The sequence below is a fragment of the Leuresthes tenuis genome, unplaced genomic scaffold, assembly GCF_036924035.1.
Source record: "Leuresthes tenuis unplaced genomic scaffold, fLeuTen1.0.hap1 SCAF_16, whole genome shotgun sequence".
Classification (NCBI taxonomy): Eukaryota; Metazoa; Chordata; class Actinopteri; order Atheriniformes; family Atherinopsidae; genus Leuresthes; species Leuresthes tenuis.
In genome coordinates, this window is record NW_027325370.1 from 16836440 (window position 1) to 16860870 (window position 24431).

Sequence of the window (24431 nt, forward strand, 5' to 3'; positions counted from 1 at the left end):
CCATCTCTCTCTCTTGGACTGTTTCTGAAAACATTGTTGATTAACATGCTACTACTGGCAATCTGAAAGGGTTCTGTGATACTTACCTGATCGTAGTACTTATTTATGTACTTGTACAGCTCATGCAAAGCCACAAGGCAGTTGACCTCTGCCGCATAATTCTGTTTTAGGTAGACAAAAAGAAGTGATGAAGTGGTTTCTTATTTTCAGTTAAAGAAATGATTCACTGCATCTGTTCAGCGTTCGCCTTAAGGATCTATTTTTCTGGAAAAGGAAAAACAACATACCCGGGAGAGTTCTGCGAGAGCTGAGTTCATCTCCTGGTCACTGGCAGAGATGGTCTGTCGGATGTCTGCGTAGTACCTGAAGAAAGAAGGGAAGAGGAAGAACTGGTTTCTTCACCATATTCTCACAGATTGCTGTGTGTATTCTATTATAAAAGTGCTCTTAAACGTTCCCGATGCTGTGCTTTCACTAAGAAAGCCAGCATTACTAGCTTTTGACTGACGCCTGAGGAGCTCCCATGTTGTATTCATGGGCCTTCATAGCCAGTAGGAATTTCCAGAGAGGGCCCTGGACATACATTTAGAAAAACCTGCAAAAAACCTGCATTATTGTGCAGTCACTACTGGGTAAGACAGGCTGTGACACAACTAGAATCATCTAAAGGCATCTGAGGATGGACAGAAGAAGTTCACACATGTGTAACTCAGTCCCAGTAACACTCAGAGTGACTCTGACAGTTTTGGGGAAAAAAATGAGGAGTCCTCACTTTCAGAGGAGGCCAAAATCAGGCATTTAGTTCCTATACAACAAGTGTAATGTGCAGGGTTTAATGTGCAGGCGACAGGAGTAAGTGCAGCAGTCTGCTCCCCGACTATCCATGCATGGAAACCTCTCCGGCTCAGTCTACCTCCTGTCTGCCGCTAACAGATGTCCTCAGCCTCGCTCCCTCATTACTTTTCCAGAGAGTATTTGTATGCCTGGGGTCAGCGGGGAGGACTGGCTGCCATATTCTTACCTCTCCACCATCTGTTTATAACGCGGGATGTCTCTGGCATACAGCAACTTGTTGATGGGAGAATCCTGTACAGGGGAGACAAATGGAGCAGCGTGTACTGAATATCATATAAAACACATGATTTCATAATAATATATCCAAGATTTTACTATCTAATACACTAATCAAGCTTAAAAGACGTTTCTCAACGTGTTAATTGTTCTGTGGACAGTGGGCACAACAACCCAGAGCAGCAGTGTTGGATAATGTGGGAGCGGCTCACCCGTCCCAGCTTGTGGTCAGCGATGGTGCAGGAATCCATAAAAGTCTGGGCGATGACGGACAACACGGCGTCCACGTGGTCCGAGGTCTGCACGTCAAAGATGAACTGAGGGTTCTTCAGGATATTGATCCAGAACCGCAGCGGTAAACTGTGGGGTGAGACAAATAAAAAGCTGGTAAACACTTAGGCAGAAAAACAGTCAGCGACACGTCCGGTAAACTGAGAAAGAATGAAGGAAACTGAACTGCGCAGTATTTTAGAGAAACTGTTCAGAAAAAACACCGCAGAGACGGGTCAGGGAGGCTTACTTCCAGAACTAATGAAGTACAGTAAAGTCAGTAAAAAAAAATGGCTGACAGTAATCGGTGTCTGACTTGTAGCAAGCAGCAGTCAGAGTGTTTTCAGTTTAGAGAATCACAAATTATTCCTGTTGGGAGAGCAAAGCTGAAAACTACTACCAACTAATCTGAAAGCAAACAAATTGAACATTTCCTGAGCTTTACTGAGGATACACAAAGTGGTTGGTATGTTTAACGGATGCAAAAAGGACGTGTTACACACAAAAACTCACAAAATAGCACAAAATGCTATGAACTCTTTTTTCAATAGTTTTAAATGGTGAAAGACTTGCTGTTCTCGTGGCCCGTCAGGAAATCTGATTCTCCAAGCTGAGAGCAGCAATAACCCTTTAAAGAACCTTTAAAGAACCTTTAAAAGAACCTTTACGTGGTGCTTCCTGACCTCCTGTTCGCTCCTGGTTACCTGTTGGTTTTCCAGATGTGGATGGTCTCGGAGTCGGCGATGTTGTGCTGCAGAGCCTGCTCATCCAACAAGTCGAAAAAGTATTTGACAGCCAGAGGCACGGGGCGACTGGTGCTGAGGATCGCTGTGAATAAATCATCCACAAACTTCTGCAGAGTGCCCTGAGATGGAGCAGAGAAGCAGATGATGAGCTCCTCTGGTTTTACACATGGAGCTCAGTTTATGTGCTTGTACTTCTTCTGTGTTGTCATAGTGATGCAATGAGGTTTTACACCGGGTGCTTAAAAAATAGGATGGATATTTCCTAATGATTAAACCCAGCTTTGATTTTAAGTCGGTGTTGCTTTATGGATGATGCCAACTTAGCACTTTCCACCACAGCTGTTCAATGATTTTTAGATGAATCCTTTTAACTGTTTGGTAACAGTTCAAATCTGCTTCTGAGAAGCACAGGCTGTGGATTTGGTATGTATGCACTGCTTGTCTATCTGTCTATCTATCCATCTATCTAGTACCTGCCTATTTTTCCATCCATCTGTCCGGCTATCTGTCCATCTGTCTGTCACTCCATCCATCTGCCTATTCATCCATCTAAACCATCCATCCATCAGATTACAGGCCACAACACATCCAGGCCTGAATGAGGAGTTATCCCTCTGTTGGTTTCTTTCTTTGTAAATTGGACAGATTTCCTTTAACTTCATCATGAAGTTCTTTCTTTATGAGGGCCAAACGATGCCTGTTGCATTAATGCATTCTGTTTGCTAAGCTTCCTCTGGGAGTACTACTGATGGAAACTTCCATTCTAGTTTGGGAATTCCACTAGTAAAGGACTTTGGACTCCAATCAATCTGTTTCACTCCCTGAAAAAGGTGAGTAAGCAGAAAAAAAAAGGCATTTTAAATAACTCTTTGTACCCACACGTAGAGGCTAATTTGGACATGCAAAGCGGATTTTACTGGTATAAAAAAAGGAAGCCATTAAGAGGAAAATCCCGGAATTCATGTGACAGGTCTATTGTTTTATTCCTCTATTTGTTGTTATCAGCCAAAGTGAAAATATGTTCAATTTTAGACTGACAGTTTGTGAACAAAGAGCAAAGATTTCTGTTATCTGGTGTATTTTGTGTTTTTAGACCTATAAGCTCATGTATAATTCCTTTTCAGATGGATTTTATTTGTGCCTGGAGCACTTTACTCCTCAGTTTACAACAGAAATGATTCTGTATGCTGATGATTGTGTGAGCAGGTGGAAATCAGAGCTGGCTGAGAAAACTGCAACTCAAAAACGGTTCAAATAAACTTAAATGATCCCAAAACACACAGCGTCTAATGGAAGTTCCACTGCATTATGGGAAATGTAGGATCCAGTATTTTCAAGTTTAAACCAGCCCAAGAGATGGAGACCTGATAAATGAACATTAATAAATGAGTTTAACAGCCCACTGCGTTTGGTAAAGTGTGTTTGAACGTGTGGTTTCAAAGTGGAAAGTTTACCACTTAATGTGTTGGGTCCACATGCATTATTAAGGTTAATATTTCATAAGCTTTAAATAATGTAGACTCGCATTTGGTCACCACGGGTGAAGGTTTCTGTTAGAAAAAATCAGGAAGTTATACTAAGAGAAAAGCTGTGAGAATACAGGTTTATGTGAAGGGGGGGGGGGGGCTTCCTCCTACCTTTTGTGTGAAATTGTTTTCGACTGTCTGAACTCGTTTTCCCATAACATTGAATGGCTAGTAAAAGGATGTCAGGATGAAGGATTGTCAAAAAGTAAACAAAAAAAACTGGAGCTCCCTCTGATGAAAACACTGAATACACTAATAATTTTCTTTTTATTATGTCACATGGGTTCAGAATGAGTAAAAACCTTTGTGAGAGGACCAGTATTAATTGTATACGTTTAAAATATGTTTCTTCTTTAAGCGAAACATTAAATCACATGTTAGAAATCGTTGTTTTGTAAGTAATTTTGAACCATTTCAGGATTTTTTTAAAAAGCGTTTTACCTTCATGGAGAGCAGCCGTGTGAGGTAGATCTCAGGGATGGCCTTGGCTCTCTCCCCGCCCTTCTCCCTCATGCTGCCCCTCCTGTGTTTCGGCAGCTCGGACTCCTCGCTGGCTTTCACCAGATGCCAAAGCCTCACGCCGCCTTCCTCGCCATCGTCCAGCATAGGCGTCTCTGACAGGAAGAGACCAACAGCTGATGAGAGTGAAAACTTTAAGCAGTGTCTGTTTTTGAAAAACTGTAAGATGAAGGTTGTTTGGAGCCTGTTAGTATCGCCTGGCTTTCTTGAAGGAATTCTAATCATTTAAAACCGGTCGCTAATCAATCTCTTCAAAAGCAAAGCTTGTTTTCCAGCACGCCTCCTTCCATCCAGTGTAATAACGCAGTCAAACAGCAACCTCCACTGGTCATTTAGAGTCTGTTCAGCTGGTAAAGGACAATTTATCCTGAATTATTTGACATTTTTCAAACATTTATTGTGAATTTCTGCACTATTTGAGTCATAAAACTGGAGAACATCGCAGGAGTTGGCCTGTGATTCTCATCTCATGTGAAGATGTTCAGGCTTCAAACTCAGATTAGGAGGTAAAACTAACACCTGTGCAACATCAGTACACCTTCACATCTGTTTAAATCAGTATTACATATGTGTGCGACTCACTTTCTCCAGGCATGTAATCGTGGCTGTCATGGAGGTGGTGTTTGCTGTTCCTGGGGACGAGGGCCACCGTCGCTCCATCAGGGACCTGCATCACACAGAAGTGTCAACTACCTTCAACTCTGAAAGAGTTTTAGGATCAACTGTTGGTCTATTCTACCAGGCCAACGCCACGTGAGACTTTCACTGACCTTGTAGTGCTGGAGTGTATTAAGGCGCTTCCAGGAGCCTTGCACCACTGAGGTCAGGTCCTCGTCTGACAGGATGAGCTGACCTGCAACACCTGCTCGCCACTCTGGGGAAAAAATGTTGATGTTATGTTCATTTTCTGCTCATCGGTGCAGATTTAAGAGGATAAAAATACTACAAAGCAGACCACTGATGTGAGCTGTTACTCTACTTATGTCCAAGTCCTGCATGATGTCTTTCTTTGGACTATTTGGGTGGGCGTGGATCAGCCCGACAACATCAAACTGTTTGGGGAACAAAGCTACAATCCCCTTTCAAAGGGAGGATCAACACGAATACATCCCAGATGTGCTTCTCCTGTGATGCAGACGTTTTCTGACCTAACTGCATTGCCATTGCACCAAAGTGATTAGCTCAAGCTAACAGTAGCGTTTGTGACCTGGTGATGGTTAAAAAATGTCAAGTGACACACAGAAAGAAGTCTGCATCCCTGCAATCAAGCTGTGGCAAATGTGGCACATGTCATCTTATCCAAAACAGAAATAAAAGGGATAGGCTAAAAAAAAAAAGTCTTTCAAAGTTTTCTCTGGACATTTTCTGCTTTTTCACTCATTTTTCACCGTCCAGTCCTTGTAGCTGACAATTTCTAGAGGAATGTGTTTTCATTGTTTGTTAAGCCACTTAACTCTGACCTATGAATCATTCAAGCATAAAAAAAAGCACCCAACTCAAGTAATGAACCAGTGTTGTGTCTATACACATCAGACAACTTAACAATTTTTAGTTAATTTTAGACACTTTGTTACTTGATGTCTGTCTGTCCTTCAGCTGATCCATCTACTGTTGGCCCAAGCCTCATCAGAAATGGTCTACATGGAAGGAGAAGCCATTCTTAAGGAAGGGAAACAGGGAGAAAAGGCTGAGCTATGCCAAATGACACAAGAAGTGGACTGAAAATCAGTGGCAACAGGTCTTATGGAGGGATGAATCCTCCCCAGAGCCCGGACCTCAACATTATTGAAGCAGTGTGGGATCATCTGACAGAGAACGGAACAAATGGCAGCCGACATCCAAAGAAGAGCTTTGGGATGTCCTTCAAGAAGCCTGGAGAACTATTCCTGAAGACTGCTTAAAGAAATGGCAGATAGCTTGTCTAAGAGGGTTCAGGCTGTGTTGGAGAATAAAGGAGCTCAGAACAAATATATTCAAACTCTATTTATGGTTATATTACTTACATGTTTCCCATTTTGCTTGTTTTATATCAAATAAATGAGTTGTGGTTGAAGACTTTTACGCAGTGCTTTATTCTAATGTTTCAACGGTTGCAGTCAAATGGAAACGAAACGATCAATTCGACACTTCAGAAGCTGGGAGAAAACGTGCCGTAGGAACTAAAGTGGACTAACCGAGATGCAACGAGTCGATGTGCGGCCTCTGAGAAAAAGACGTTCCCTTCCAGGTTTGTTCCAGAACTTTCTCCTTCACTTGGGTGATGGTGTCACAGTCCAGGACCTTGGCTGGTACCGTAGTAGTGGCGCCTCCGCTGGCGGCCACGGCCGGCATCACAACATTTAGAGTCTGGACAGATGGGCGGGAAGGCTGATTAAACACGTGGAACTGGAACACAAACGGCACTACAAAGCAGTCTAATTGAGTTGTTTGAATCTGAATTTATCGCGTCACACTGTGAGTACTGGTTAAAAGATACGGATACTACTTTTGTGTGGAAAATAGAACTTGAACAGGCAGCATGAACATACACTTTAAGACATCAAAACAGGTTAAAGATGGGATGAAACGAGGAGAAAAGTCAGCATTTTTAGTAAAAACACTGCATGGCCGTGTTAACTCTTAATCATTATGTAATAAACTATGAAGGACTCTCACCAGCGTGCGGTACTCCACGTCCTCCCGTAACAGCCGGTTGTCATTGAGCGTGTACTTTGCTTTTCCTGTCACAGCGTCCACAGGTCCCTTGTCCACCTGGTGCTTTATTGCTCTGAACAGCATGTAAAACGACTCCCCCGCTGATTCCTGAGCCAAACATAAAGAATGGGGACTTTATTTCAGTAGTTTTCCCAAAACCAACTCAACTCCTTTTACCTCTGAGCAGCCTGGACTCAGCCTTAATTTACCAGCCAGATCTGATTTACACCAACTTAAATGAAGACTTTCTATGAAGCAGTTCTTCCTTACAAGTGAGGAGTAACATCCAAGCTTCAGTGGAATAACAAGCCCTGGCATTAGGTAAAAAGTTATTTAAAGAACAGAGTGCGAGTGGAACAAGTAAAGAAGTGGAAAGAAAGTGAGAGTTCTAAGTGTTAGTGTGAGATAACAAAAGGAAAATGGACTTCAATGTCGACTCCTGTGGAAATACTGCAACAGAAAAGAAACACTAGAAAAGCCCAACAGGGAAGTGACTTGAACAGGAGCTACAGTAGCGTGTCCACATAGAGCAGCTTTTACAAGTGATGATATTTGCAAAGAATTACATTTTCAACATCAAACTGTGAGGTCAAGAGGCTGCCTGAAGACCTACACGAGAGGACTGAGGCACAGATCTGTGGAACAACAGAAGAAAAAGTATCCCAGCGCACAAAAGCCTCCGTCATTCCCAGATGGAGGAAGTTTGGGATCGAGAGGCCTGTAAGATTCGAGAACTGTGCGGTAGCAAAGTAAATAGGTCTTTGTGTAGCGTGGTCTCACTGAAGAGCCCTGGGAATTCCACAAAAGACACAGTAATGACTCTTGGATCATGAGAAGCGGATTCCCAACAACATGTTTGGAAGTGAAACTCTTCCTGGCAGCATCATCAGCACGGTCACATGGACCCGGTCATCGAACTGGACCACCTTTGTCCCAGTAAATATGGAGTTATTAAACCCAGTGGATGGTGAGAAAACGCTGAGCTTCTTCTAACTTCCTCTGAGGGAGATCATCATCCGTGTAAGTACGGCTGAATTAAACGAACACTTTGTCTTTAAGTTACTTAAATGGTGATTTTGTCAGACGTCACAGCATTTTGAGGATTTTTATTGGAAATTATTCAAGCGTCCACACGTAGTTCTAATGGGCCGTTTCGCTGTCTGACAACAGAAAGAGAATGAGAGCAGCTTTATTGGAACTTCAGCTCTTAACATTCAGGTGTATTTGACTTATCTTACAAAAAGAAGAGACTTTGGAGCAGGTGGAGAGCATTTACGTGCAGGAGTGGATCGATTCCCAGCTGCATTATCCGGATGTGTTGCTTTGATTAAAGCATTTCTGTTGGACCAACGTGTTTACATGCATTTCTAAAGTCAGTGCAGACGTCCAACGTCTCAGTCCCTGGAGCAGAGGTGCTGACAGAATCAGGCAGGATAGAAGGAAGGATGTATGTAGATAAATATTAAGCAATCCTCAGAGTAAACTCCTGGAGTGATCAGGCCAGAGTCTGGACCTGAAAATGGCTGCACACAAACACTCCCCGTGTTAAAACTCCAAAGGAAAGGTGCTCTAAGAGGTTAGCATTGGTGCTAAAGGTGCGATAACCAGGCACTAACTACACTTTCTGAATGCCTGAAGGTTTAAAAAAAAGAAAAACTAAGTCTGAAATCACAAAATTGTGGGAAGTTTGAGAGGCTGAAAACTTCACTGTCTACAGACACACTGACTGTACTTTGGGCCTTACAGATGAATAATGGTAGTTATGGAGTTAAATGCAGAAAGACTTAAAGATAACGGGGTTCATTTCCAGCTGTTGTCGGTAGCAAACACAAAAACATCCCAACAACATGTACGTACCCTCAGAAAGGTGAAGAGACAAATAGACATCCAGTTGGTCAAGAGCTTCTCCACCACAGATTCAGTTCTGAGGAAAAAGAGCACAGATCAACTGTGTGTACATGAAAGGCAGCACCACAACAACACCCGGGGAAGCGTCCTCACCTCCTCAGCATCAGTTTGGGGTTTTTGGCCACGTATTGTTCCACCAGATCATTGAGCAGCGTCTTCAGGATGTCCGTGAAGTACTCCAGTTTACCGTGCAGGGCTACAGTCAGCAGAGAGGCCACGTAGGCCCGGTCCCGGGGGGAAAAAGTCCGCTGGACCTCGAGAGTGTGAATGAACTGGAGGCACAACAGGGATGAGACATGAAGCAAAGCTTAGACAGCATAAAACCCCAAAGAAAATCTCCGGTGTGAGCCAACTACTGGCTGACCTTTGTGAGAAAGAGTTTGCTGTTGAGCAGATTGGACAGCTGAACCAGCCCCTGCTCAACCGTCTGTCTTCGACTCTCTGGAACGTCCAGATCTCGTCTCAGTGGCGACTCCTGGTGGCCAGGGAAGAAAATGCGCTCGGCGTAGGCCCGGTAATCCAGGAAGGGAATTCCTGAACCTACCAAATCACTGGACATGTCCATCATCTCTGTCATCAGGTCTAAAACGTGAGTAAAGGCCAGAGTTTAGTTCCCAAGCTTTACATTTAGAGAGGTGACGTATTATTATCTCAGGCTGATATGTTTTACTTTTCAAGCAGTTACGCGCCTAAAATGGATAAATTGAGGGCCAATTAAGGAGAAAAATGTATATTTGACTAATAATCTGGGGTCAGTTAGGAGAAAACAACACAATCCACAGTACATGCTTTATTTAGAATCATCTGAGTGTTCATAAAACCTAGAATAACAAGAAGGACAACTAATAAATAACATTTTTGTTGCAAATTCATTCTTTGACTGAAACGTAACGGCTGATACCAACTTGAAACTGGTTTGTACTGGAAATATAAAAGGTCCTAACTGGCAGTTTTGTTGCCGTAAAACTGCTCTTTGACGTTTCAATGTTTTTTTTCTGCGTTCACGTGTCTTACACTGTCAAACAGAAACATGGTAAATGGGTTTTATCTGCACAGGATCGCACTACGGCGACATTTTAAACCCGTTTAAACTTCGGTGAAAAGCTGCTCCGCTTGTTAAAAAGCAGGTCTGTAAAAAGCGTCGAGAGTGACTTTATGCTGCTCAAGTTGAACTATTTAAAACAGCTGTAGATGAACATGTTTAATAATCAGTTAATACCGGACGGTGGACACAGCTGTCCTTAGACACCTCCTGGATGAGACTGAAACTTCTGACCAGCTCTGTAGGAATAATCTTTTTTTACCTGGCTGTCATGTTGGTTTTATCATCTTTTTAGCCAGACTTAGGCAGTTAAAAAACACGTGATAACTCAGTCTGTGATAACAGTAACAAGGTTTTTAACAAAAGCATCGTTTATTTTCACTTGCCAAATCAGACAACTGCATGCGACTTTCCACCCAAACACGGTGATTAGGCGCCTGACAACCATGAGGTCAGTAGGAGAGGGTGGACTGTACCTGTGAACTCCTTCTTACAGCGGTCCCTGACGCTGGTCTCCAGGTTCTCCAGCTGGATCTGTACCTTCTTATAGTCCCTCATGGCCTGTTTGCTCTTTCTCCTGAAGCACAGCAAAGATCATGTTTAAGCACAAAGGAGGAATGGGAATTTGCGGTTTTGTTGATGACCAACAGTTTAAATCAGCTGAGCTCAGGTGGCGATATGTTTACCTGTATATGAGCACTATGATGAGCACTATAAGAGCCACTATGGAGGCTCCCACTCCGACTCCCACCTGAGCCTCCAGAGGAAATGTAGACTGTGCCTGGCTGTCGTACTGCACTCTGCCCAGTGGAAAGTTCAGATTTCCCATTTTCACCTGTAGGCGCAATTAAAGATTTTTACCTGATAAAAGAGGAGAAAAGTACTACAAACTAGAAGAAAACTCGACTTCTGGGTTCTTCATCCACTCACAGTGAACTCAGGCAGACTCTCCATCCCATCCTGCTTCTTACTGGCTGTGACAGAGGGCTGCTGGGCCGGTGGTTCACAGTACAAGTGGTTGTGCGTCAGGGTCTTCACCACGCAGAAGCCTTCCCCTATCCGAGCCTCCACCTCATGCTTGAACATGGCACGATCCAGCCGCTCCCCCTGGAAGGGAGGATCAGGTCATACCGTTTGAGGTTAGCTAAAGCAGCAGAAGGAGGACGAGTTACAGGTTACAGGTTACAGGTTACACACCTCAACAGAGATGATGCTGCCTGGTTTGTGGTGGTACGGCTTGCTCGAGTCGTTCCGGTTCAGCTTGTAGAGCTTTGGGTCGAGTTCATAGCTAAAAGCTTCCTTAGCCACAGAGCTGAAGTCAAAATGGAGACTGTCCAACAGGAAGTGGACTTTCACCCTGGCCCCTCTGGCCTCTGGACCCACAGCAGGGGTCGGACACAACATGAGAGAGGAGCTGTTGACTGTGCAGCGAGATTCGAACTGACGGAGAGGACAGGGACAGTTTAAGCTCCAAACAACAACTTCAAGCTTATTCTAAAATGTCCACAGAAGGGTGCGAACAGCTCTCACGTGTTTGACATGGCAGAGCGCTCCCTCCGGGCAGTTTGTCTCTGGAACAATCCTCCTCCACCTTTTCAGCGAGCCCTGGGGATCACGCCGCCCGCTCGGTCGGCCGTCGTCCTTCCTCCTGATGCTCCGTCTCCTTCTGGGAGGAAGAGCATCGGGAGGACTGAGGGTCACCCTCATTTTGGGCTCTTGGACCACATCCAGGTTCTGACCGGAAACGCTGATGATTCTGCCTCCACTGCAGGGCGAAGGAGGACAAGAGCAGGACACAAAATGTTATCACTCTTTGCACTGAGACCACACTCGCTCTTTGCTGTCAAACACTTTTCTGGTTTCTTATCTTTGCTGCTTATGTGGCCAATTCGGTTTCAAATTAAAGTGACAAACTCTTCATCCAGCACACGCTAACTTTCACGTAAAAAGAATAAATAAATAAATACTGCATTCAAAATATTAAAGTGTAAGAATAACAAAGATATCTTAGAATGAACCATTTCTTTCTATTAAAGCTATTAAAGGTCTTTCTACGCTGGAGAACAGCCACATTACGACCGTAAGTAGATTAAAGAAGAAGAGCACTGTTCACATGGAGACGGAGAGGAGGAAAGCTGAGAAATAAGCGCTCGGACATGCTGTTTTGTGAGATTTTAAAGGTACAAATGTGAGAAATAAGAGAATACTCATTATCACACTTCAGCAAATAAACCAAAAATGTTGAGTTGAAGCAAATCTGGCTAAACTAAGGCAGAAAATAAAGACAAACACTTTTCAGAGAAAGAAATAGCTGATGACGTGCAATGTTTAATATCTACCAATATATAGATGCAGAACATTAATAGATGATGGGCGGATGGCATTTGAAATGGTTGCCAACTCCAATTTGACCACAAGATGTCAGTAATTGTTACATTAAATTAATTCATTTGTGTTCTCGGTGCAACTTTTACAGCGTGAAAGGTTTTCTGGTAATACAGGAACAGATTATGGGACATTCACAAGCAAAAACAACAACGAGGAATAGATAAAAGAGGGGTAAAACAGACTTTTAATGCTACCTTTTCAGTTATTTCTTACGGTTGGTGTTTTTTAGGGCAGAATCTTGGTCGGTTTGGGTGTAATGTTGAAGTTTCGGATGCACAGCTTTATTTGATACCTCAGAAAGCTTTTGGATGGCGTGGCCTTTGTGATGTTGGGGTTCGGGGTGTAATGATACACCAGACCCTGCAGATGGCGCTCTGCTCCCCCGAAGCGCACGGTGACGCTGTGCTCTCCTGTTCTGTTGCTGCCTCTGGTCTTACAGCTGATCTGATCCTCCTGGACGTCCAGCCTGTGCAGAGGAAGATTATTTCTTTTCTTTTTTTTTTATTATTCATTTTAACCTCCTTTCTGGACGGTTACATAAACACATTCTTGTTTAGTTTTAGTTAGTTTTTTTACAAGTTAACAGCCCCTTGGGGACACTTACATCAAGCAGGGCACTCCTCCGATGAGGACACCGACTTCACTTGCGTGTCCAGTCCTCAGTCTTCGACCTCTGATGGTGAGAGACGAGCCCCCCGCCTTGGGCCCTCGTTTAGGGAAAATGCTGCTGAGTGTGGGATTCTGAGGATGGACAAGTCAGGACAGGAAGAGATACACCAGAGCGATGAATGAGAGGAAAAAAAAAAAAAGAAGAAGAGGAAAGTCTAATCAATAATCCAATACAGAGAGTGTGATTTATTGGGGAGATAAAAAGAAACACCAGGGCATTCTGGGAAACTCTAGAAGGCTGCCTCACAGCCAGCCCGTTTAACAATTAATCTGCTTGTCACTTGGGACAATTAATTAAGGCTTCCATCAAAGCTTCAGTCCCTTTACTGTTATGTAAATAAGCCGAGGAGCTGTGACTTTATTGTAGAGCTGTGCTTTACTTACATTTCAGCAGGCACTGGTGAGGCCTAATTAAGACCAGCCACAGATAGGGAGGTGGGGGGGGTGCTATTTCCTTAATTAGACAGATATTTTTTTTATGTGAAAGCAGTGCTATTTTCCAAAATAAACGACGGAATTTGTGCACGATTTGCCGTAACGCTGCACCCGATCTGCTCCAGAGGAGCCTCCTCTCAGCGAGGGCCCGCTCGGTTTGTTGGCGTCCACGCCCAAGGCCCATTACCGTATTCTTGTGAGTGAATCTGAGCAGAACTCAGGGGGAAAACACGCCAGAAGTGCTGCCTTTGAACTGGGTGTTGTAAGTATTTCTGCATGGTTTCACAGTGTTGTAGAAGCAACTGTGTTTACGAGCGTCTCAGCATTTGATTTCAGTAACCCAGTGTGTGATTTTCTTCACTCTAAGTATTCATATATGGAGGTTAAACCATGACTGAAAGCCTGGGTGAAAGGTAGAAACAACATCTAATAAATAAGTCCTCAGAAAACGAAACTGTCTCACTGCCTGTTTGCTTAAATTACTTTAAAACGGAGCGATTTTAAATAACTTTACCTGATCTCCATTTATTTGAGTGTGAGCTGAAAAAAGCACGGGTTGCTTCCTGGTTACAAGATTTACCATCATTTTAAAAGGTCCGTTTCAAAACCATGAACATTTTCCAGCATCAGGAGGATTTCCTCATACTGGGAGCAGCAGAGAGCATCGCTCCCCCGTTCTCCGGTAACACTTAAACCTCTTACCCTGAGACCCCCAAAAAAGGGACTTCAGGCGGAGTTTTGGGAATCTTTTGGGTACCGAAAAAACAACAGACGGCTGTGGCTATGGCTTGGAGTGCTCAGAGGAGGCAGAACTCAAATATGATTTCATGTCTCCAGCAGCGAGTGTGACTGTGAATGCTTGTTTGTTTGTTTCATTGGTTTCTGTGATGGACTGGTGGCCCGATCCAGGGTGGGTGTGTGCTCCGCCGCCCAGCCGCTGGCAGCTCCCTGCAAGCGCGTATAAAAGACATGACTCTCCAGGAGCATCATCTAACGGTCTTTACCAAATCCAAGGTGATGCTGTCGTTTCAAGCATCGGTGAAAAGAACGGCCAACTACAGGCGTGCTAACAAGCGAGATAACACGGTTAATTAACCAGGTTAACACGGTTAATTAACCAGCAAAGATCAGCTGGTTACTCTCCTAACTTTATGGGGTGTAACCCTTTACTCTGCATACATATTTGCTAATGCTGCATTGAAAATAAAACGCCTGTTTCAGAGGCGTTATCACAATACTGTGGCTGTCGCTGACTGTACCTGGAAGCTGAAGATCTGAGCCGACAGCCCGACTCCTCCTTCCCTCACTTGGACCGAGGCATGGCCGCTCCTCTCTGCTCCACTGCTGGTGGTCTCACACACTATCCTGCAAGAGAACGTCACAAGACCGTCACTGTGGAGAAAGATGGGGGAAGGCCCACGGCGTGCAGATGCCTTGCCTCGAGGAGACTTCGTATCTGCTGTGGATGACGCTGCAGGGGACTCCGGCTATTGTAACCGAGCTCTGGATCTCTTCCACTCTCTGGCCGAGGTTGGAGCCCGAAATGGTCACCACCGTCCCTCCCTCCACGGGACCAGAAACCGGGTCCAACTGAAACACAAGAAGGACGTGCAAGTCTGATCTTGATGCCTGCGAACTGGATCATAATCCAACTTTCTGTCTATTCAATAAGCGTGTGAATTGCTCTGATGTCAGAGACAACGTGACCAGCGTGCAGAAACAGATTTATTTGGGTGACAAACACCTCATCGGGTTGTTTCATCGTGACTCAACTCGGCAGCTTGAGTTTTGTTTTGAATGTAGAGATAAGAAGAGGAATGATGAGGGTGGTGCCGCTTCACCCGCCTAAAACCATAAATTCATACTAAACTTGGATCATAATTGTATAAAATCATCCAAGTGTGGATTAATATAGTATTATTTATATAGTTTATATGTAATATAGAACTCGTTTTTATATTAAATCCGTGAGCTTGTGCTAGAGATACTTTAAATTGCTGTTTAAATCCAAACTACACAAACTTTAAACACACGTACTCATAAACAACATCATCATCATGTGCAATTACCACCAAATTGTTCACTTTTTTATATTATTACGTGCAATACAGGAGCACTAGAGTTATATACATAATATGCTTATTTTTCTACATAGCTTTACATAAAGTTTGACATATTTAGTCTTGTTTTATCATCATTTAAATTATTGTTATCTTTGGCTTTTTTTGTTTTCTGATTCCTGATTCTGATTGAAGAAAGTTTTCAGAGAAAATGGCTGAGGAGGAACATTTTTCTCCGAGCTCACTCTAAGCTGGCGTAGACGTAAAAACTCAAAAACACATTTCTGATATTTCGCTTTTAAGAATCTCCAGTAAAAACATGGCAAACCCTGAGTGTACATCAGCTGGAAAACATAATCAGATGCATCCACAAGTCAAAAATAGTAAAAAGGGTTCATCTTTCACAGTGTTTTCTAAAGGTAATTTCTGGAGTCTTTCCTAAAACAGCTCCCGACAGTCCACAGAAATCTCCTCCAAGTGCACGCCTCCACTTCATCTTCAAACGCATAGATTTCATTTTGCTGTCTGTTTTCCATGTTTTTACCTCATAAACTCTGGAAAAAAATATCCAGAACGCAGTTTAGGCTTCTCACGCATGACAACGTAGTCAAGTCTTGCTTTTAGGGTTTGCTGGATATTGGATGCATCAGTCCTCTACAAGCTCATTAAAAGCTGGCAGAAGAAGGTCAGACACAAAGCAGAGTCCTGTTGACTTTTGTTGCGACATTAAAGCTCTTTTAGCCTCAATTCAGGTGCCAATCAAAAGCAAAGGATGCTGGCTGTATTTTCAAATTGTTCAACAGCGCTTTAAAGCAAAGTAACGAAGAAAACATATTTTTGAGACCAATTTGGACTGGATTGTCCCACCACATCAATGAAACCCATTTTTCTATTTTCAGCACCGATGAAAGCACTGCCATCACACACCTTTCTCTCTCAAGCAAAGACAAGCTTAAAAAGTGTTCATAAGAGGGTAAGAATCTTACAAAGTGGATGACCGGAGCGGGGCAGGTGTGTTTGACCTCATCCGAGCACGAGTCCTGATACACGCAGCGAGAGCCGGCGGCGCCGGCACACCAAACACAGCCGTACTTTTGGTCGGCGGTGCGACACCGGCTGCAGTCTGACCGACCCACTGAGCAGTTGAACAGAGTCACTGAGGCGAGAGGAGAGACAAGGAGCAAAGGGCCGGTATTTCTCATGAAACAATACGCGACACGCGCTCGGTCACTCTAACTTCTACCGGGCAGAAACGCCAAGCGGCGGCGGTACAAACCGTTCAGGTTCTCAGCGCTGTCGATGAGGAAGTTGTTTTTCCTCCTCACACTGATCGTGGCGGGATATTCCTCCTTCAACAGGGAATACACATACTGCAAGAAGAAGAGCAGGAAGCAGCCAAATCAGTGCATGCGTATGAGCCCATGTCATGCAAACATGTACTAAACCACCTGATTATCAGGTTTAGTTCATGTAGTATGCCGCTGGCTTATTGTAAAATGATCCTTTTTGTTGATTAGAACTGATTTATAGACGATTAAATAAGGATAACTTAAGTTTACACTGTTAATAAATACTAACTCCTGTTTTAGTTTAATTAGCTGAAAGTCCAGTTTGTCCATGTAGGCTTTAAAACTAGAATAATAAGTAAAAGGGAGGAATTATGAGAGAAAACAAGGAGTGAATGAATATATTGACGCTCCTCCTCATCATTTCCAGACGTTAGGGGTGACTGCTGCTGACCTGGTGTGGCTGACAGGTGATAAAGTAGACCTCTGGCTGAGAGGCGTCCGGCTCCACGAAGGCCTCCACCACCACTGACCGATTCTCAATGTCCAACAGGCACTCGTAGTCCAAATTCTCATCCTGAATGCCAACCACATAAGTTAACCAACAACAGATTCATCATAAAATAAGCATAATTGGACTTTTTTTCCCCCCAGACTCCAGACTCTGGAGCAGCAGAGCGAGGAGCTTGGATTTGTTTCGTCTTCTCAAAGAAAACGAAGCTAAAATGTTGTCCTCCTCACAGATCGCTACGTTACCTCAAACAAGTTCAGGTGTTGGCCCACCAGCGTGATCTTCCTCTCCACATTGACGGGGAGCAGAGAAGAATCCTGAACTCTCTCCACACACGGGCATTCCTGTGGAGACATTGTGAGACACCCAAACATAAAACAACGCAGACAAACGCGTCGACGGCCTTTAAATACGGCCGTCCTTTGTTTAGTCGCTAAATCAAGCCTGGCTCCCATTCGCGTTGTTATTCGGATTCTTGAACGTTAAATTTAACAAGCAAATGTTTGTGCCGACACAGCACATAGGGGCACCGTGACGAGATTCTCTGAACTGTTGGTGTTTCCTTTAACTGAGAGAGATTAGCGTGAAGCATGACAATCAGTGTTGCTTTATCATTCTTCTGAACCTTCCAAACCCAAACATTACTCATCAGGGCAGACACATCCTCTAAAAAATAAGCTAGTCCACAAAAAGAAACAAAACATGTAAAAAAAAAAACTAAAAAAAAAAAAAAACTGACAATGATATGAATGTGAGTAAACCCTAAGAGGGGAATTCTTCTTGAAAGATGATCAGAGGTGGAAATGTAGCTTCTTTCGCTTGCAGGAGGAAATGCTGAGTTAGTGAAACCTCATTACTTACCAGCTGCACTAAACAGGTTGACCAGAAACGAAATGGAGAGGGTGGACGAGTCAATAAAACCCGGCAGGTTAATGCTTTAAATCACTCAGCTGCATCTTAACAATTGGGATGACATTGATTTTGTTTCAGTCGCAGCCAGATTTGTAGTCAGGAGAGCCTGAAAGGAAAACTGCGCTTGCAGTATTCAGAATAACTGACCCTTCATTAAAGCTTTCATCCTCACTGTATTTTTTTTACTGTAAAGGAAGAGTTTTACACTTTTGAAAGAGGATCTAGGACGGATTTAAATGAGAGAATTGACACCCTTTTCCTCATCTGTAAGTTAAAAATGAAGGTAAAACTAAGACGCAGCTAGCTTAGCTTAACATAAAGCCTGGTGTCAGGGCTAACAGCCTGCATGGCTTTCTTAAATAGAGTAACACAACAGATATAACCTGGAATTAAAAGACTGGAAAATGTGTTGGAAGGTGGACTCTGCTTTGTTTGAGCAGAACCAAACAAGCTAAACTAAACTAGTCCACGATAAACTAAGACAAAATAAGCTAAATTGAACCAAAATAAGATAAGTTAAGGTAAGATAAAATGAGTTAACAATAAAATAAGATAAATTCAACTAATCTACAATTGAATAAAATAAGTTACGGTAAAATAAGCCGTAAAAAAACTAAGAGTCCTGAAATGTTAGCTTTGCTTTAAACACACAGATATGAGAGTGGTAGCAATGTTTCCTTCTCACTCTGGACATGAAAATAAATGTGTAGCAGTGTTTCGTAGCCACGTTTCTGCACCGCCACAAAACGTCACCTCTTCACTCACCAGAAAATACTCGTCTGAAGAATCAGATTGTGGGTTTGTTGCCGGATCAGAGTAGAGTTCAATAACTGTCTCAGGTGGCTGTGTAAAGATGAACGGAGGGACAACAGATGGACCCCTTTCAGAGTCCATCTCAATCTCTCCCTCTGGCCTCTCCCACCCATTCAACCAAGGAGGTGAGACATTCTCCTCGGAGGTGGTCAGAGGAATGGCTTCCTCGTCGTCGCTGATAGAGCGCTCGATTAAAGGGGCCGCTTCACTGGAAGTAGTTGAGCTTATCTCAGAAGAAGAGCCCACTGCTTCACCAGAGGGCTCAAAAACACTCAGGAGAGAGTCGACGTGGCCACTGGTGCTGCTGGGGAATGTAGTGTGGGGACTTTCATCTGTGATATACACGGTATCCACATCCTTTGAAGAGTCACTCGTGGTGGCACCAGCTCCTTTCGTCATTCCCTCCAGATCAGAGAGGGACCCCTCTGTTGCTGTGAGATTGGTGTGTGTGGTGGTGGCCTGGGTGGAGATCCTTACAAAGAGGGAAGTTGTGGACAAGGTCACTGGTGTGGTGGATTCAGCATAAGGGGTAGTGGGGGGTGTCACAGTGGTGGTGGCTGAGGGGGCAGCTGTTGTGGAGGGAGCAGATGTCTCAGTGGGTGGTGGTTGTGTTGTTGTAGGGGTTGTTGTTGTTGTTGTAGTTGTTGTTGTTGTAGTGGTGGTGGTGGTGGTGGTTGTTGTTGGGGCAGTCGTGGTGGGAGGAGGTGATGGGGTTGGTTTTCTGGTGGGTGGTGGGATGGTGGGTGTTGGCGGTTTGAACTTGATGACGGAGGAGCACGAGTAAACAAGAGGAGAAGGAAACAAAGGAGGTGGAGGAGAAATAAAATTAGGATAAAAACAAAAAGGAGACAATGCAGAAACATTAAGAAATAACTCAGGAGTGATACCGAAAAAAGATGATTTATGGTGTAAATTAAAGGGGGGGGAAAGGACTAAAAAGCAAGTAAAACTGAACCAAACATGACAGATGTGCATGAGAAAATGTCTGGTGCTTCAGTGTTTTCCTATAGATTTCTCAATAAAACAACAGAGCCTTCCCTTTCAGACCTGATGGTGACTCACGTTGCGGTTGTAGATGGTGACTCCTTGCCTGCATGTGTGTTCATGTGTGCAGACGTGCTGGTGGATGCACCAGTTACACCCCCAGCGACTGCTAATGCAACCTTGGCACCTAGCAGGGCACAACAGAACAGCCTTTGGAGTTACGAAATACATGGCAGCGGATGTAAGGAGGTGAGAACGCCTCGCAGCCTGCTAACACACAACGCATTAAAAAGCGTTAAAAAAGCGTGCGGCGTGTACTCACGGCCTGCGTCCAGAAAGCTCCTGGACCAAGCTGCAGTTGTAGAAGGTGAATTCAGTCTCCGCTACGGTCACGTTCACGAAGCGCAGCGACAGGGTCACCATTACAAACTCTGGATTAAAGGGAAACGACTGAATAAATGTCGGCATCAGTGCTTTGAATTTCTTTAACTCTATTTTCTGTCAACAGGTATGAATAAAGCTTCCGGCACTGGTTTGGATTTTAGTACAGGAGGGTTTGTTTTTGGCTTTATTTTCTCATAGTTTGCTGCACTCGAGACGTTTTTGTCCCCAATATAAGCGCGATTTTTTTTTTTGCTAAAACTTCTTATCAATTATAAAAAGTGTCGCCTGGATTTTTATGGGTTTAAAGAAAAACTTAGAGAACATCTTCTCTACACTTTGTGTAACACAGCAGGAGTAAAAGTGGGACATCTCGAACTGGAAGTTCAGCGTGATACCAGAAGATTTCATCATCACGTTGAACACAGCGCGGCTGGGCTGTCGTTAAGGGTTGAGCTGGATCATGTGACTCATGCTGCATGTCTCCTGTGGGACCATCTCCCACTGATCCAGAGATACTGGAGAGCTGCTGCTGCTGCTGTTTTATTCACGGGAGAAAAACACTACAGTGTGTACATCCCCAGTTTACAAACAGCCTCAGTAATGCATCTGCACTGATAGGCTAGATTAACATGTGCTAACCACCTTACATTGACCATTAGAGGTTGAGGTGTACTCAGACTGAACATCACTTCAGAATCTTTCAGCTCTGTCACATTTAAATGGGTTTTGTTTTCATGTTTTTAAAGTGGGACACACTGGCTAGAAAATAAAACGTCCAAACTACCAGCTAACAGGAAGTTTTGGCCCCAAAACCCATCCATCAAAAGCCCAGAAACATTGGCTAATGCCCCAAGAGTCAACAGTTTAACAATTAAAGTGAAGTTTTGTACGTTTTTAAAAAACATGAGGGATTTGGTATATTTATTGGGGCAAACACTCACCGTCTCCCTGACTAATGGGGGGCAAATTGCTGGCATCGGGGGTGGAGCATATCACACCGGTGGTCGTGAGCAAAGCAGGAGTTTCTGTGTCCTGGAAGAAGCAAGAGTAGGCCTCTCCTTGTTTTAGACCGGGGAGGCCTTCTACTGACAATGCAATCTGGATGGGAGCGGAAACGTCAAGAAAAGAGGGAAGAAGAAAGAAAAAGGAGTCATGGACGGTCGTAGCTGGCACAGTATAAAACAATTTCCTGTCTTTGCCCACTGCATTACATCGGTTTTCTCCCCGCGGCTGATGTTATAGAGGCTGAGGTGCTGGACGCCGAGGCACTGTTGTGTCAGGTTGAAACTCCACAACCACTGGCCCTGCACAGAGCCGCGCTGGCACTCCCACCGCTGGCCACAACTGAAATCCCCATGGAAACGTTGCGTGTCAGAAAGTGAAGGAAACGGGCAACAAAGAGCAGAGAAGATGCAGAGAAAAAGTCAACAAACTCACCGTCCCTCCAGGACACACCAGCCACAGTACGGGTCTCTGGCAGACAGACAGGACTGACAGTCCAAGTAGTCTCCACATTCTGCCACAGGACGCTTTTCCACCTGACAATGAGCAATACCTGACGGTTATTAATCAAAGACAACGTTTATTCGGTGAATACCAGGGGTTCTACTCCTAAAGAAACAGCACTGTAATGAGGAACAAATCAATCCAAACTTTATTAAAATTTGATTCTCCGGGAATAAGAATAAAGAAACGATTACTCAGCGTGTTGGTCAATGACTGCGTGGCGAAGAAATCAAAGAAATGGGACTCTCCGATGATGGATGAGGCCTTTTCATTTGGATTTTGTTTGATTTGCAACCACAGCGTTGTGATTTTGATTTACACACCGAGCATGCCGACTGATCTTTGCTCTCCAACTGGAGACCTTGCCATTGTTTCAAGCCTCTCAACCACTCTTTATGTGAAGCTCTTTGTTTTTGGACTTCTTTTCTAAAGTGTTTTCAAGACCATAATTAATAAACCTTTAATCCTTACTGCAAACCCTCGTGCTTTTGATGTGAGAGACCTGCTTTTAATATTTGTTTTGAGCTTTAATGTTGCTGAAAGTCATTTCAACTTCAAATGCTTCACTGGAAAACAGATTTAACTGGGTCAACAGGCTTTCTTCAGATGGACAAAGTCTAAACGTCAGGCTTTTTTCTCCTCAGAGTAACAAAGTAGGTCCACAGTTTATTTGCTTAAGTTGGCACACAGCCAAGATCCATCTCTGGCAAGTTGTTAATAAATAATCAATTTCATCTGGGCTTGGACAAACATTAAAATGTGCTTGTTGTTTCCAGCTGTACGTCTCTCAGCAAACAGCAGAAATTGTTCTTAAGAACTGATTATTTCTAACACAAATCTTGACAGTAAACCGAAATGGAGTTTTAACAGTTGCAGTAGGTGGTTTAGCATCATCTTGCTGAAACAGTCAAAACCTTCCCTGAAAAAAGACGTCTGAATGGTCAGATATCAGTGGAGTCTTTCCTGATGTGCATGTGCCCAGTTCCACAGGCACTAATGTACCCCCGCACCATCAGAGATGCAGGCCTCTGAGCGGATAACAATCCCACTCCTCTTTATTCACAGGGTATGAATTTCATATTTTGGGCCATCGGGCCACAGAAAAGTTTTTTTCATTTTACCTCATCTTTCATTTGTTCATCTTTAAATGAGCTTTGATCCAGAAACACTGTGCACATGGAGCTTCTTCTTCATGAGATTTGAAAATCACTGCATCCTGTATCAATTTACATGATGCACAGCGCCTCACCTTTTGTGGATATTTGGGTTTTGTTTGTAAGTTGACAGCATCACTGACTGACTTCACCTGTTTTTTTCTTTTTTACTATAGCTGAATGTTTCTGCTCTCTTTCTCTGACAAATAGCAGCACGGTGGTAACGTTTGGGCCCTTCAGCTCACCGTGTCAAATGAAGTTATGTCAGTATTTCAAAGGTAAAATGAGTCACGGCATCCTACAGAAATTACAACCATTAGAAATATAAACATACTTTAAAAGGCACGTCTGACATCTCAGTCAATGGCAGACGACGATTACACTGGACGTCTTGCTAGTTTTGGCTGTGCAGATTATTTACAGAAGAATTCATTCTGAGTAACTGATTCCAACATTTTTCCACACCATGAATGGATTTCAGATCTGTCCAACATGCTCATAGAGTAAAACAAACACACACAAAAAACAGTATATAGACCATGGAAAATGTGCATAAAATCCTTAGCTGAGTTTATTGATGCTATTTGTGGTCATGTATGAGGAATATGGTTTTACAACATGGGACCAGAGTTTTGCATTTGGAATCATGAGGCAAAAGCCTCTGCTGCCTTTGAGGTAATTTCACTTTAATTCAATGGTCTGGTTCCACAATCTTCTCTAAATGACAAAGGAATGAAATCTCCTTGGAATATTTAATATTTTCCTTTAGTCTTTGTGATGGTTTGTGCATTTTAATACAAAATGACTCACTGTCATCTCTGGTTAGGGATGTTAGCTGTCAGTGAGCTGTTTCGGTCTTTATTGTGCTGCGGTGCTCACAGGCCATTTAAAAGTTCAATTTACTTAACATTTACTTTAATTTCATCGCATATATAAAGCTGCTTAAAATCAATCGTAGCTTCTTGCATGAATGTCAGTGGCTAATTAGCTGTTGTTCGGACATATTTTTTCCTTTTTTGTTTCTCCAAGGTGGCTTTAAATTAAATGCAAATTAACTGTTCCGAACCAATCTGGAGACACTTCATCTTCATCAGAGCTGACTGACTAATATTAGCATTGCCAAAACTTGCTAGCGAGATCTTTGATCTCTTGCTAGCTACTCAGCCAAAATCAGTATGTGAGAATAATTGCTCGCATAGCTGACGTCATAAAGATGCTAGCTAGCTAGTTTAGCACAACGCCAGCCTTACTGTTTCAAATTAGCCACAGTGCTAACTCACAGCTATCTAGCTAGCTTGTAACACAACAGATTTGACTGAATTATAAAGCCACAACATCTACATTAGAAAAAAAGGATGTTTTTCTTTGGGTTATCAGAGTGCTACAATACATATAAATATACAATACCTTAGTCAGCAAGACACACATAGCAGTTTGGCTTTGGCTACAATATTTTTTACCCCAAACATTACATTTTCATTTGCTTATAGACGTGAACTTTAGCTCTATGCTAGCTGCAACACTCATTATACTTAATCTGTTTTAAACATATA

At 43.3% G+C, this 24431-nt stretch overlaps 1 protein-coding gene across 1 annotated transcript in view; it reads right to left on the reverse strand.

Moving 5' to 3' along the window:
* LOC140271439 (plexin-B1-like) overlaps window positions 1–24431 on the reverse strand; it is a 74818-nt gene that overhangs the window by 2438 nt on the left and 47949 nt on the right. The window contains exons 7-38 of the mRNA XM_072366662.1: window positions 21656–21756; window positions 21430–21562; window positions 21160–21316; window positions 20157–20265; window positions 19913–20021; window positions 18803–19609; window positions 17371–17469; window positions 17069–17191; window positions 16605–16698; window positions 16315–16484; window positions 14707–14858; window positions 14528–14633; window positions 12769–12905; window positions 12457–12630; window positions 11307–11541; window positions 10974–11216; window positions 10707–10883; window positions 10463–10611; window positions 10253–10353; window positions 9099–9316; window positions 8828–9006; window positions 8684–8750; window positions 6788–6934; window positions 6307–6478; window positions 4903–5006; window positions 4715–4799; window positions 4055–4227; window positions 2046–2206; window positions 1284–1431; window positions 1022–1086; window positions 288–363; window positions 87–161 (exon numbers count right to left, since the gene is read on the reverse strand). Of these exons, the coding sequence (XP_072222763.1) occupies window positions 87–161; window positions 288–363; window positions 1022–1086; window positions 1284–1431; window positions 2046–2206; window positions 4055–4227; window positions 4715–4799; window positions 4903–5006; window positions 6307–6478; window positions 6788–6934; window positions 8684–8750; window positions 8828–9006; window positions 9099–9316; window positions 10253–10353; window positions 10463–10611; window positions 10707–10883; window positions 10974–11216; window positions 11307–11541; window positions 12457–12630; window positions 12769–12905; window positions 14528–14633; window positions 14707–14858; window positions 16315–16484; window positions 16605–16698; window positions 17069–17191; window positions 17371–17469; window positions 18803–19609; window positions 19913–20021; window positions 20157–20265; window positions 21160–21316; window positions 21430–21562; window positions 21656–21756 (5046 nt within the window). The remainder of the gene's footprint in view (window positions 1–86; window positions 162–287; window positions 364–1021; window positions 1087–1283; window positions 1432–2045; window positions 2207–4054; window positions 4228–4714; window positions 4800–4902; window positions 5007–6306; window positions 6479–6787; window positions 6935–8683; window positions 8751–8827; window positions 9007–9098; window positions 9317–10252; window positions 10354–10462; window positions 10612–10706; window positions 10884–10973; window positions 11217–11306; window positions 11542–12456; window positions 12631–12768; window positions 12906–14527; window positions 14634–14706; window positions 14859–16314; window positions 16485–16604; window positions 16699–17068; window positions 17192–17370; window positions 17470–18802; window positions 19610–19912; window positions 20022–20156; window positions 20266–21159; window positions 21317–21429; window positions 21563–21655; window positions 21757–24431) is intronic.